Below are 13,893 nucleotides of genomic sequence, written 5' to 3'. Positions count from 1 at the left end.
CATGTAAGTGATGATGATGAAAACCACAGTATACGACAAAATAAATTATGACAGATTTTGAGTGAACTGAAAACCTGAACTTGACAGCTCCACTTGGCATTCAATGCAAAGAACAGAGAGGAGATGCAATTGTGCAGTGACATGTACTAATCAAATGTAAAGAGAGCAGAATGGGAAACCCGGGGTTAGGGAGGAACCAATTCAAATTCCTTCGAGTCTGGATAAGAGGGATTCTTCATTCACAGTCTCTGTGAGGCAGTATGAAGAAAACTCAACAAGCCCTCCTTCTACCATCTCCCCTTCTTCCCATCCCCGAAAAAACAGGACAAGGCTGTTTTACTTTCTATCCATGTCTGATGCAGCAGCATAGTGCAAAGCGGTGCGGCCCCAGTCATCAGTCTCATTCACACTGGCCCCTGTGGTCACTAATGTCTCAATACAGTGGAAATGACAATTTGCAGCTGCATAGTGCAGAGGAGTCCTGAAAAACAAACAGCAATTTATTATATCATTCAGTCTGAAAAACAGATCCCCATCATCAGCACCAGCACAGACAGCAGTATTTGTAGGGGTGTGGAAAGATCTTTGGAGGCCAAGACATATGCCTTTCTCCAGCGTATCTTATATGTTAGAACGAAGGCTGCAAAGATGGGGGCTTAGACAGGCCATCTCCTTTCTTTCCATCCCAAGTGCCTATCCTGGTTCCCATCTACATGACTGCTCATGACTGCTCCTCTGGGCTCTTGCAATACCATCCCGACTGACCTCCTTTGCCCTAACCCAAGCTCCATGTAACTTTCAGCTGCCATGAATGAAGAACTGGATTTTCTAAGGTCCAATACCTACGTATATAATCCTGTACCAAAACCTTCAGTTCTCCCCAGTGAACAAAGCCTTGATTTTTTAGTTTGAAATTGAAGACCTTCCCAAGCTGGCCTTGGTCTATCTTTATAAAGTATCTCTCTTCCCAAAATGCTGTTTCCAAACAGATTAAACTGAGGTTTTTTTGATCATGTCCTCATTTCCTCTACCTTCCTCATGTTGTTTACTGGTACTGGTTCCCTGTACCAGCTAGTACTACAGCACGACTTAGCTTTGCAAAGGACAAGCAAGAAAAGTTCTAAACCATCCCAATAACCAGAGGGATTATGGGTGGTATGTGTGTGAGTGTGTGTATGTCATGTTTAAAATGTGTCTAAAGATTTATCCCAAAATGAAATGTTCAATAAATATAATAAAGAGCTCCAGATCTTGTGACCAAATTCTGTCCTGGAAGGGCTAAAGTGTTTTACTTTGCGATACAGAGAATTTTCTCAACTATATCCATGTGGAGGATTACATATTTTATATATATAAATATTTTTATATAATATCTATAAAGTATGCAATCTCCCTCATGGATATAGTTATTTATATCGGAAGGAGCAGAACAATTGGCGCTTCTAAACAGAAGCTGGGAAAGGAGACCCTTTCCTTGGGGCCTGTGCCTGCTTTGCTGGTGTTTCACTTTGCTATAAAAAGGGATTTCCTTCTGAGGATGGAATCTCCCCAGCTAGCTTCCCTGTTTACCATTTCAACATAACACGATTTCCAGATGGACTGCTCCCCACTCCTTTTATTTAGGCACTTGAAGCAGAGTTCCCTGTTTACATACCTCCCACACTTGTCCTTTTTATGGAAATCTGCTCCACTGCTTTGCAAGAGTTTTATACATTCCACATTACTAGAAAGACAGGGAAAGCATTGTTAAGATGGTAGAGGTCAATTGCTGGGCTGTCTTCAGAAAGAGCTCTTTTCTGCAGAGTGTATGCACAGATGAAATGAGGACACTAACTTTAAATTCTGCTAACACAAAAATAACCTAACACATTAGAGTAATGCCATATCATCAGGATCTAAAGTTCCTACAATTCCTTTTTCAAAGCTAATAAATCAATGCATTAAAGAGCTTGATGGAACATTTTCAATTCCATGACTAAAGAATTTAATGATTATCACATGATGAAACCTTTCAGTGATGGTTTCATCATTTATCCTAAAATTCTCTTTCAAAACCATCAAGAGTTTATGAAACAACTCCTTAAACCTATAATAATTTCATGTCACTTTTAAACAATGAGCCAGAATGGATGAGCATTACCTTTTATCACAGCAGAATGAATTCACTATAACCATTTTCGACCCAGACTCTCCTTAACGGAAAATAAACCAGCTGCATTTCCCTGTCTTGGTAATCTAGGTAAATGAATGTGTAGAACCAAGGCCGAAAATGATGTAATGGAGCGTAGTGATCTTCCAGCTTCTTTGTCATTTGCAGAAGCAATAAATCATGTTTAGTAGAGAGAAAAGGACCCATTGAAGTGAATTTTCCTTGAAGGGCATAGAGCTAAATATTAATCCTAATAGGAGTTTTAGACACGAATCCAGAACGGTTTGTTGCCACTTTCTGTACAGGTCTGATATTTTTCAAAATGGGGGCATAAAAGGAGACATTCATCTATCATTGTTCCAAACTTGGGATGCTAAGAAATGGCCTAGGATTTACTACTTTATTATCATTTAAATAAGAAAGATGATCTCATTAATGAAAAGTATAAGCAGGGCTGTCCCTGCCCCATATCCTCCCTTTACAGTCACCTTTCTCAGAGAACTACTTAAATCATAACACTGGAAAACTTTCTGAGACCATTATGTGTATAACGTCAATTGATGTAAAACACCTGTCTCTTCCTGAATGAAGCCAAAGGATCACAGGCAAACAGATCCATGTTGTATGGATCAGGAAGCTCATATGATGGAGGGATGAGGATAAGGAGGTTATTTAAAAAAAAAATACCAAAATTATGAAAATAAAACTAAATACAAGACTTTGGAAGGGACCTATACAAATAAGGGGTCCTAACGCTTCACAGTCAACCCACCTCTGTTAAATAGGTACTGCCTTTGGTCATATACAGATTATACATGGAGCACTGCTGTTCCCTAAGACTAGGAAAATGATTAAGAACCAACACCATACCCAAACAAGGCCATCTGAGGGGAGCCATGTTTGGTCAATGCATGGTCATTTACCAACAAAAAATGATCATAGTCTTAATCTAACTACTGATATGAAAAAGAGTATCTCATGAAAAATTCTCTTTACAACTTAAAAAAATAGGCAAGGATTAAATTACTTCTTGCTTATCCTTTGAGTTTTCTGGACTTTTGCTCACATTTAATCATTATTAGAACTTAAAAAATAAGTTTTGAAATAGGACTAAAATATCTTTAAATGAACATGAATTAACTCAACTTTGGATTTCCTTGATCATTAACTCTCCTTCTAGTAACAAAAGACAAAAACTTAGGAACAAATCTCAAATTACTTTCTTTTGGTGGAAGAGGTACCAAGTAGTTACATATTCTGTAGGCTACAGACCTACAATTTAAAATAAGAAAAAAAAGAGAGAGAGAGAAAAGAAAACAAGAGAAAAAATATTTCCTATATGAGATGGGCTAATGATGTTTCTTTGGAAAAACAAACACATGAGCATTCTGGAAATTCAACGTACGATACTTGATATTGGTAGAAACACTTCTTACCCATTTTATTAAAGAAGTTGCCTCTGATTCACAGACGACTTAAGTCAATTAAGATGCACTGGTAATTAGGCCATGAGAAAACAACTAAAATTGTTAACTACTCACCCTCCTGCAGCAGCAGCATGAAGGCACGTTCTTCCAAATTTATCTGGGGTGTCTATTTCAAAGCCTGCAGACAGCACGTGCTCATTACTAAACAAGGATACTATGCTATACTTTTGTCCTAGTTAAACCACAAGAAACATTGCAGAGACAGAAAAATCAGTTAGTAGAAAAACCAGAACGCAAGCCATTGTAGTCAGAAAGAGGTTGTCATGGAAACGAATGGTAACTGCTCAAGCTTGGCAATTTTATAGGAAGAACCGTGAAGTCAAGAAGAATTTATTTTCACAATCAGCCCTGGGTGAACTGCAGCCTCATATTTCAATCCCAGGATAAAAATTTATGAAACCAATTTGAGATAAGTAGGGCAATAGACAGGCAGACAGAACACATGGAGAAAACATGGAAGGCAAAGGAGTAATCATAACATGCTAGAAGAGATATTTTCTTAAGCGTATTATTAGCTTACAGTTGGTGTAAGATTTGGGAAACGTGCTTTCATGCAGGGGTTATTTTTAAACATGCCAAAAGCAGCGAAAGCAGAATCAACCATAAGTAAAGAACTTAAAGGAATAAAAAAAGCCTCTGGGATATCTGTTGAATTAATTCATAAACAATCTTTGCCTTGCAGATCTCTATCACCTTTGAAAGCCAGGAACTTCTTAATACATGGAGGTTGTCAGAATCATTGATAAGAAAGATTAGCAAAGCTCCAAACCAGAAAGAATTTCTTGGTTCCAAATAGGCCCGCATTAAAAAAATAAAAATAAAACCTAGTTGGAGGGATATCAACCAGAGCGATTTTTCAGAGCCCACTGAGTGGGATGGCAATTTAACATTTCTACTATTAAAAGGTAGGGGATTTGGCCTTTTTTCTTTGTTGAAGAATATGAAATGTTACATCACCAATTTAAGCCTCAAAGATGTCTTCTCCTCCTACGACAAACTTCCTGTAAGCTATGGCCATCCCTACCTGCCTCTCACTCTGGATCACCGGAGTTCTAGCTTGATAAACAGACAAGACTGTCACTCCGGGGCAGAATACTGACGTTCAAACCATTTCAACACCACGAGCTGCTGGAAGCTGTCACATGCAGGCAGCTGCGGACACAGCTCATCCTGCCAGTCAGATCATGAATGACATGAAGCACAGGCAGCCACTCACTCTGACCAGACACCTGAAGCTACACGGCTCATTTACAGGACAGATTAAGCGTCATCTGTGGTAATGGAGTTACTTACCCGATGACAGTAACTTTCTGCAGCAGTCAGAGTGAGCATTGAGGGCAGCTAAATGTAAGGGGAACATGCTATGGATTCCACACCTGAGGAAGGAAAAAACAGAGCAGCTGATGATTATAGATCTCCTGATACACACAGAAGGGGGTGACCTTTCTAGAAGGTCTCTGATGAAAATTAAATCCATGAGACCTGGCTTGGGGACTCCTGGCTGAAATAATTATGCAATCATTTCTACTTTAAAATAATAAAATCCTGGACTTAAACCACAGTGAAAAATCCCACAACAATAGAAAAAAATATTTTTAAAGAAAACATTTCACATAAACAGTGACTCAGCATTTAACATTAATTTCTCTCTTATTCTTTCAGCTTAGCAATTTTATGTATCATTCATATTCATGCATTCATCTATTCAACACTTTATAACCACTAGATACTTTGCTAAGTGCTGGAGAAAACAAGACAAGAAGCTGACGAATTCTCAACTTTGAAAAGCAACCTGTTTTATTCCTTGAGTTGATAAACAAATATTTATTGTTGACCTACTATGTGTTATCTCTTTGCTAAGAGTTAGTAATGGCTGTATTATTAGAAATAAAATTTTGGATGAGAATAAAAACTAATGCTTACCTTTGACAAGTGAAACTTCATCTTTCTGGTAGCCTTCTATAGTGCACATTTACCCATATAAGAAAACCAGTCACGAAATAGTTAACTTTAACCTTACATATATTTCATAAATCTAGCATATTTTCCCTAACAGTAGTACAGAAAGAATCCAGAATAGGACTTCTTAGACTGACCCCTACCATAACATAGTCCCTGGAACAATCCTCTGAGGGACAGGCAGCCTTCTGACAGCAGTGCTTTCTGCCCTTATAATTAAAGCCTCCTCCTCTTGCCCATCACTCTCCTCAAACAAGGACCCAAAGTCAAAGTCCTGTGCTGACTCATAATTCAAAACATACAGCATCATCAGGCAGTTCCTGTGTACTTAAAAGTATGTTAGTGATCTTGCCTCATAATATCTCATTTCATTCAGACAATATATTTCAGATTTTTTAAATCCACAGCATAACATAAGGAGTACAGTTTGTCTATATTTATACCTGCAACATAAGTCATCTAAGTTTCTTCCCTGGCACAAAGTGGCCCATTTCCACATTCTATATTGAATAAAAAACACATATGACTTGAATTTGCTAAGCTTCAGATACATGAATTTTATTTTCTACATAGAAAGTTATGACGTGCATGAATTTGTGAAAGTATATATATGTTCAGATAATTCATGGTATTTGGCGTTCTGCAAAATCTGAGTCTGCCAGCAATTAACTACCTCTCTCTTTTCATGAAAACTTCTATTTATTGATGTTTTTGTTCAGTCTTCCCTCTGTTCATTTTCCTTTCCCTATATGGAGATTTCCAACCCAGTGTATATAATAGCTGGCATCCATCAAGGGATGCAATTTGCCCGTCTTCTGGGCAGTGTCTTGTGGAGGAGAACTGCTTGTAATTGCCTCTCTCATCATTTAAAAAAAAAAAAATTTCTGAAAAGCAATTGCATCAGTGACAACCTTGATGCTCACGAAAAGGAAGGAGGAGTTGGGGGATGGGAAAGAAGCTTTTTATTTGTGCTAATTACATTGTTCCCTTCTGATGCCAATGAAACATACTAATTTTTTTAATGTATAACCTATTTTAAAAGGTCTTTACTAAATGGAACTTAAAGCTAATAAGATTTTACCTAACCATTTTATCTGTTTTGAGGAGTTAAGGCAAAAATCTATGATTAAACATTGCTGGATGCTTGCAAGAAGAAAATGGATAGAACATTTTCTAGAATTATTGTGAATTCCTGTAAGAACATGACTAAACTAAGGAGTGGATTTTTAAAGATTTCTTTGAGTCTTCCTCATTCTTTATATGTATGTGTATGTGTGTGTAAAAATATAAATATTTTAATGAATCAACATACATACATAACTATACACATAATATTTATGATATAGTTTATATAGGTACATAAAATAGTTACCTTTATATTAAACAATACAAGCAAATGACTTAGGGAAAATAGTATCAAACTATAATAAAACAATTAAGAAAAACATAAAAAGTATAAAAGTTTAATAGACTCGGTGTTATAACATATTCTATAAACATCACTATTAATACTTCTAACCAAACTTAACATTTAACACCATTGCATTTAGATAATTCACCACACTCTATATTAGCTAATAATTTCATTTTTTTTCTGCGGCTACTTAAAAAACTGAGAAGGCAAGGAAGGCAGAACTCTAAAAGGCCTAGGAAAAATTCTCTTTGATAAAATCCACAAACAATAAATGCTGAAGAGGGTGTGGAGAAAAGGGAGCCCTCTTGCACTGTTGGTGGGAAATGTAAATTGATATAGCCACTACGGAAGACAGTATGGAGATTCCTTAAAAAAACTAGGAATAAAACTACCATAAAATGAAAATGAATGAAGTCGCTCAGTCGTGTCCGACTCTTTGTGATCCCATGGGCAGTAGCCTGCACCAGGCTCCTCCGTCTATGGGATTTTCTAGGCAAGAGTACTGGAGTGGGTTGCCATTTCCTTCTCCAGGGAATCTTCCCGACCCAGGGATCAAACCCAGGTCTCCCGGATTGTAGACAGATGTTTTACCATCTGAGCCACCAGGGAAGTCCTAAAACTACCATATGACCCAGCAATCCCACTACTAGGCATACACCCTGAGGAAACCAAAATTGAAAAGACACGTGTACCCCAATGTTCACTGCAGCACTATTTACAATAGCTAGGACATGGAAGCCACCTAGATGTCCATCAACAAATGAATAGATAAAAAGGTGAGGTACATATATACAAGGGAATATTACTCAACCATAAAAATGAACACATTTGAGTCAGTCCTAATGAGGTGGATAAATCTAGACCTTTTATACAGAGTGAAGTAAATCAATGAGAGAAACAAATACTGTATGCTGCTAAGTCACTTCAGTCGAGTCCGACTCTGTGCAACCCCATAGACGGCAGCCCACCAGGCTCCACCATCCCTGGGATTCTCCAGGCAAGAACACTGGAGTGGGTTGCTATTTCCTTCTCCAATGCATGAAAGTGAAAAGTGAAAGGGAAGTCGCTCAGTTGTGTCCAACTCTTAGCGACCCCATGGACTGCAGCCTACCAGGCTCCTCCGTCCATGGGATTTTCCAGGCAAGAGTACTATTAACGCATATATATGGAATCTAGGAAGATGGTACCGATGAACCTATTTTCAGGGCAGCAATGGAGATGCAGACACAGAGAACAGACTTATGGACACGGGTGGGGTCGGGGGTAAGGTGATGGTGGGACGAACAGACAGAGTAGCATGGAAACATGTACACTACCATATGTAAAACAACCAACGGGAATTTGCTATATGACTCAGGGAACTCAAACCAGGGCTCTGTAATAACCTAGAGGGGTGGGAAGGAGTGGGAGGTGGGAGGGAGGTTCAAGAGGGAGGGACATATGTATACCAGTGGCTGATTCATGTTGATGTATGGCAGAAACCAACACAGTACTGTAAACCGATTATCCTTCAGTTAAAAATAAGTTTTAAAAAACATAAGCAACAAGGACCTACTGTATAGCACAGGGAACTATATTCAACCTATAATGGAAAAATTCTGAAAATACATATATATAACTGAATCACTCTGATGTATACCAAAAGCATGGTAAGTCAACTCTACTTCAATACATTTTTTTTAAATGAAAAAATATCCTCTTTGATATATTCCATAGTTAACAAAAAGTTACTACCTCAGTGTAGGAAATACATGAATCTAGACTCAAGTACTAGTACTGGTATTCAAATGAATATGATGTGCCAGTTCAAATAGAAAAACTAAGTATCAGGTGAAAATGGCAAGAAAATAAAAACAGAACTCAGGATTTCTGAATCACTTCAGAAATGATTCATGCATTACAAATAAAATTTCTCCTTTATTGTTATGAAATAAGACTGCTTATAAAGAAAGGATCCTAAAACCTTTAGCAGGAAACTTAGGATTTGACTGTCCTAGTCAAACGAGAAACATCGCTCTGACTTCATCAGGTATACATCAAAGAAGATGAAGAAATAAAGACGTCAGATAACACTAAACAGTGCATAAATTACAGGAAAGGGAAGACAATTCCAGTTAATCTGCTACATTTATTTGACCAGTCATAAAATTAATGGAACACATTTGTATTAGCTATTTCTAATTTAGCTGTTAGCTGGGGTCTCCTACCCAGTTATTTCAGAATAAATGAGGCCAGAATAAATTGCACAGAGCCATCAGAGGTGAGGACAGGGCCTTTGCACCATTAGAATATCAGTTTTTTTAAGTTTTCCCCTTGGCTCAAGAGGACATGGCTGTCCCTTTCCATATCCAGTCCTTTCTAGAACTTCCCTTAGGCCATGTGTTTAAAAAAACACTGTGGTTAAGGTGACGAGGTGAGAACCTTTGGGTTTCAGTCCTAACTTTTCCATGTGCTAGATATTTGGACTTTGGAAAGTACATAATGGCTCCCTCACCTGGAAAACAAAGATAATAAAGCTGTCAATCTTATAGAGCAATTGGAAGGACTACTTGAGATAATGAACATAAAGTGTTAAATAGAATATCTGACCCATGGTTCCCTTGCCATTATTATTAGCTTAGCTGGATAATCAGCAGTCTGTGAGTTTTGAGGTTGTAATAAGGTTGTACTTCCTTAAAAGCTAAGAATGAAGTGTGACCAACTAGCATTTCTGTTCTCTTTCTGTGTTTCAAAATTCTTGCAGATGAACCTATTTGCAGTGCAGGAATAGAGATGCAGACGTAGAGAATGGACATGTGCAGGTGGTGGGGGAGAGGGGGGATCAACTGAGAGGGGATTGACATATATACACTGCTATGTGTGAAATACACAGCTAGTGGGAACCTGCTGTGTAGTGCAGGGACATCAGCTTGGTGCTCTGTGGTGACTTCGATGGATGGGCCTGGGGATCGGGGTGGGAGCGGGGTGGGAGGTCCAAGAGGGAAGTGGTATACGTTCACACGTAGGTGATTCACTTCATTGCACAGCAGAAACTAACATAACACTGTAAAGCAGCTATATCCCATTTAAAAAAATCCTTTACAATACTCATCTCTCAACTCTCCCAGGAAAGGTGGGATTGGTTTAGTTTAACCCACCAGGTGGGTGAGACAAAAATGTTGATGATTTTTGATCATCAAATGATTTTATGATACTTAGTCAAGTGATCAATATTAGTCATTTCAGTTGTGTCCAACTCTTTGTGACCCCATGGACTGTAGTCCACCAGGCTCCTCTGTCCATGGGGATCCTCCAGGCAAGAACACTGGAGTGGGTAGCCATTCACTTCTCCAGGGGATCTTTCTGACCCAGGGGTCGAACTCAGGTCTCCTGCATTTCAGGCAGATGCTTTACTATCTGAGCCACCAGGGAAGCCCAAGTCAAGTGATCAAACTATTAAATAAATTTCTTACTAAACATCATGAGAAACGCTGGACTGGAAGAAACACAAGCTGGAATCAAGATTGCCGGGAGAAATATCAATAACCTCAGATATGCAGATGACACCACCCTTATGGCAGACAGTGAAGAGGAACTCAAAAGCCTCTTGATGAAAGTGAAAGTGGAGAGTGAAAAAGTTGGCTTAAAGCTCAACATTCAGAAAACGAAGATCATGGCATCCGGTCCCATCACTTCATGGGAAATAGATGGGGAAACAGTGGAAACAGTGTCAGACTTTATTTTTCTGGGCTGCAAAATCACTGCAGATGGTGACTGCAGCCATGAAATTAAAAGACGCTTACTTTTTGAAAGGAAAGTTATGACCAACCTAGATAGCATATTCAAAAGCAGAGATACTACTTTGCCAACAAAGGTTCATCTAGTCAAGGCTATGGTTTTTCCTGTGGTCATGTATGGATGTGAGAGTTGGATTGTAAAGAAGGCTGAGTGCCAAAGAATTGATGCTTTTGAACTGTGGTGTTGGAGAAGACTCTTGAGAGTCCCTTGGACTGCGAGGAGATCCAACCAGTCCATTCTGAAGGAGATCAGCCCTGGGATTTCTTTGGAAGGAATGATGCTAAAGCTGAAACTCCAGTACTTTGGCCACCTCATGCGAAGAGCTGACTCATTGGAAAAGACTCTGATGCTGGGAGGGATTGGGGGCAAGAGGAGAGGGGGACGACAGAGGATGAGATGGCTGGATAGCATCACTGACTCGATGGACGTGAGGCTCAGTGAACTCCGGGAGTTTGTGATGGACAGGGAGGCCTGGCGTGCTGCAATTCACGGGGTCACAAAGAGTCGGACACGACTGAGCGACTGATCTGATCTGATCTGATGTCATTCGAAGTGTTTATCATGCACCACTAAGTTACAGGCACTCGGCCTAACTGACAAAAATGAAGCCTGGTCCTTGCTATTTACAACCTGCAGACATTTTCAGGGGTTCCTTTTGGATCAAAGCCCAAATACTCTAACATGGCTACAAAGCCCCTACTGCTTAAACCTAGATGTGTTCTTAGGATCTTTAAACTTCTGTCCATTCCTCTTGGAAGAGCCCTGGGTTTTCACATGCAGGCCTTTCTCCTGAAACTCTTACAACTCAAACTCTTCTGTTTCTCACGGTATTTCTCAAACTAGTCAGTACATCTCTGGGGGTTGCTGGAATATCTTTGGGCTTTTAAGAACTCTCTGTGACAATTTTATATTGTCTTTCCCTTTTGGTGAAAGCATATTTTAGTGCATCTAAAAGGCCACCTTATCACCACACACCTCTGCCAAATTCCAGCACTGACATTTGTATGATACTTAGGATGACAGCTGTGCTGTGTAGTACTACTTTAATTGGCAGGAGCCAGTGAGAATAAAGGTGGACTTAATAGAAAACGAAATGTCTGAATCTAGGAAGGGCAATGATAATGTAGCACACTGAGCCTCCTGTATGCACAGAATCTGGCAATAGTTTGAGTAAAGGTTTCTGTGCCATGTGACAGGTCCACTGCCCACCACTTTAAGTCACTGCAAAACCTCCACTTCCATAGTTATGTACTGGATCCAAAAAACTCAGCATTTTAGTCGCTAGGACCACAATTACAAGCAAAATGCTAAGTATCACATCATCCATTACACGGAGAGGCAGCAAGTCTCCTGCCTAGGAGCTTAGGCTCCAGATCCAGGTGGTCAAGGATGGTGTCCTATATCCATCCACCACTCTGTGACCTCAGAAAGCTAACTAAACCTCCTTTACTTCACCTGTAAGATGGGCATAATCACAGCACTTACCCCATGGGGTTGTTGGGACAGTTAAATGTAACCTCCCAGAGTGGGGCCTAGCAGAACTCATGAGCATTTGTTACTATTGTCCTGTGCAGTTATGGTGAACGCTGTGGGTCTCTTTTTGTATGTATTTTGTAATTTTTATAAATTTATTGCTATATGAGAGTCAAAAGCCTAGGGAGTCTCTATTTAGTCTTATGTTTATACATATTCAAACATTTTAATAAAAATAATCTAAGCAGATGCTTAGGACCTTAAAGACTTTCAGTTACATAACTAATTGCTATCTGTCGTACGAGGTAACCATCCCTCTTCTGGGAAGCTTCGCTGCTCCTGCTACATCCCATATATGTTCTCCTGTACTCCAGTGGCACCTGGCAGTTGTTCTGCCATCAAACTTAGCATGCATGATTGTCACTGCCTATTTAGTTCTTGCCCTGGAGAAGGAAATGCAATCCAATCCAGTATTCTTGCCTGAAGAACTCCATGGACAGAGGAGCCTCGTGGGCTACAGTTCATGGGGTCACAAAGAGTTGGACACGACGGAGTGACTAACACTTTCACTTTTACTTTTCCCACTTCGACAGGCTATAAACTCCTTGGCAGCAAGCTCTGTGACCCCAGAACCTGACACAGTGGGTGACACTTAACAAGCCATCAACAGATATTCAGTGAATGTAAGAATATCAGAATCAGTTACCTGTAAAACTGTAATACCACTAATTCTGCTACAATTGAGGCAGAGAAAGCAGTGAGAGTTTAATTGATAAGATGGAATACAAATTAAAAAATCCTAGAGACAAGCACCCCAAAACTAACAAAGTTAAAGAAAAAACCCAATGGCTTTGATACCACATAAAGTTGCATAAGCACCAAGTCACACTGCAGAAACTTACAAAGTTCAGAGAAACAAAAACGAAAAACAAAGAACATTTAATCAAGGCTTGAAAATAAGATGCAAATAAATTCATCAGAAAGTAATGACTATAAAACTTGTCATAAAGAGATCTTTAAGAATACATTGGCCATATTGTTTATGAATTAAAATGGGTTATTTTCATAAATGCTCTTTTTTGTTCACTTATTTATAGAAGGAAACACCTGTTTTTCTCCTCTTTAATGAGCTGCTGCTGCTGCTGCTAAGTTGCATCAGTTGTGTCTGACTCTGCGACCCCATAGACAGAAGCCCACCAGGCTCCTCTATCCCTGGGATTCTCCAGGCAAGAACACTAGAGTGGGTTGCCATTTCCTTCTCCAATGCATGAAAGTGAAAAGTGAAAGTGAAGTCACTCAGTGGTGTCCAACTCTTAGCGGCCCCATGGACTGCAGCCTAGCAGGCTCCTCTGTCCATGGGATTTTCCAGGCAAAAGTACTTGAGTGGGGTGCCATTGCCTTCTCCGCTTTAATGAGTTACCCTAGATAAATTTACAAGGAGCCCAGAGAACAGTGACTTTCTGGGGAAAAGTGAAAGTTGCTCAGTCTGACTTTTTATGACCCCATGGACTATAGAGTTCATGGAATTTTCCAGGCCAGAATACTGTAATGGGTAGCCTTTCCCTTCTCCAGGGGATCTTCCCAACCCAGGGATCGAACCCAGGTCTCCCACATTGCAGGCAGATTCTTTACCA

At 39.5% G+C, this 13,893-nt stretch overlaps 1 protein-coding gene across 5 annotated transcripts in view; it reads right to left on the bottom strand.

Annotated features, from left to right (window-relative positions):
• Positions 1–13,893, bottom strand: part of ANKRD44 (ankyrin repeat domain 44) — a 311,092-nt gene that overhangs the window by 77,356 nt on the left and 219,843 nt on the right. For all 5 annotated transcript variants that reach the window (XM_070388779.1, XM_070388790.1, XM_070388784.1 and 2 more), the window contains exons 11-14: positions 4,930–5,012; positions 3,691–3,754; positions 1,655–1,723; positions 341–481 (exon numbers count right to left, since the gene is read on the bottom strand). In XM_070388779.1, the coding sequence (XP_070244880.1) occupies positions 341–481; positions 1,655–1,723; positions 3,691–3,754; positions 4,930–5,012 (357 nt within the window). The remainder of the gene's footprint in view (positions 1–340; positions 482–1,654; positions 1,724–3,690; positions 3,755–4,929; positions 5,013–13,893) is intronic.

The sequence above is a fragment of the Bos mutus genome, chromosome 2 (assembly GCF_027580195.1).
Source record: "Bos mutus isolate GX-2022 chromosome 2, NWIPB_WYAK_1.1, whole genome shotgun sequence".
Taxonomy (NCBI): Eukaryota; Metazoa; Chordata; class Mammalia; order Artiodactyla; family Bovidae; genus Bos; species Bos mutus.
The sequence above is the reverse complement of the archived record's forward strand: the minus strand, read 5'-3'. Positions and strand labels throughout refer to the sequence as shown.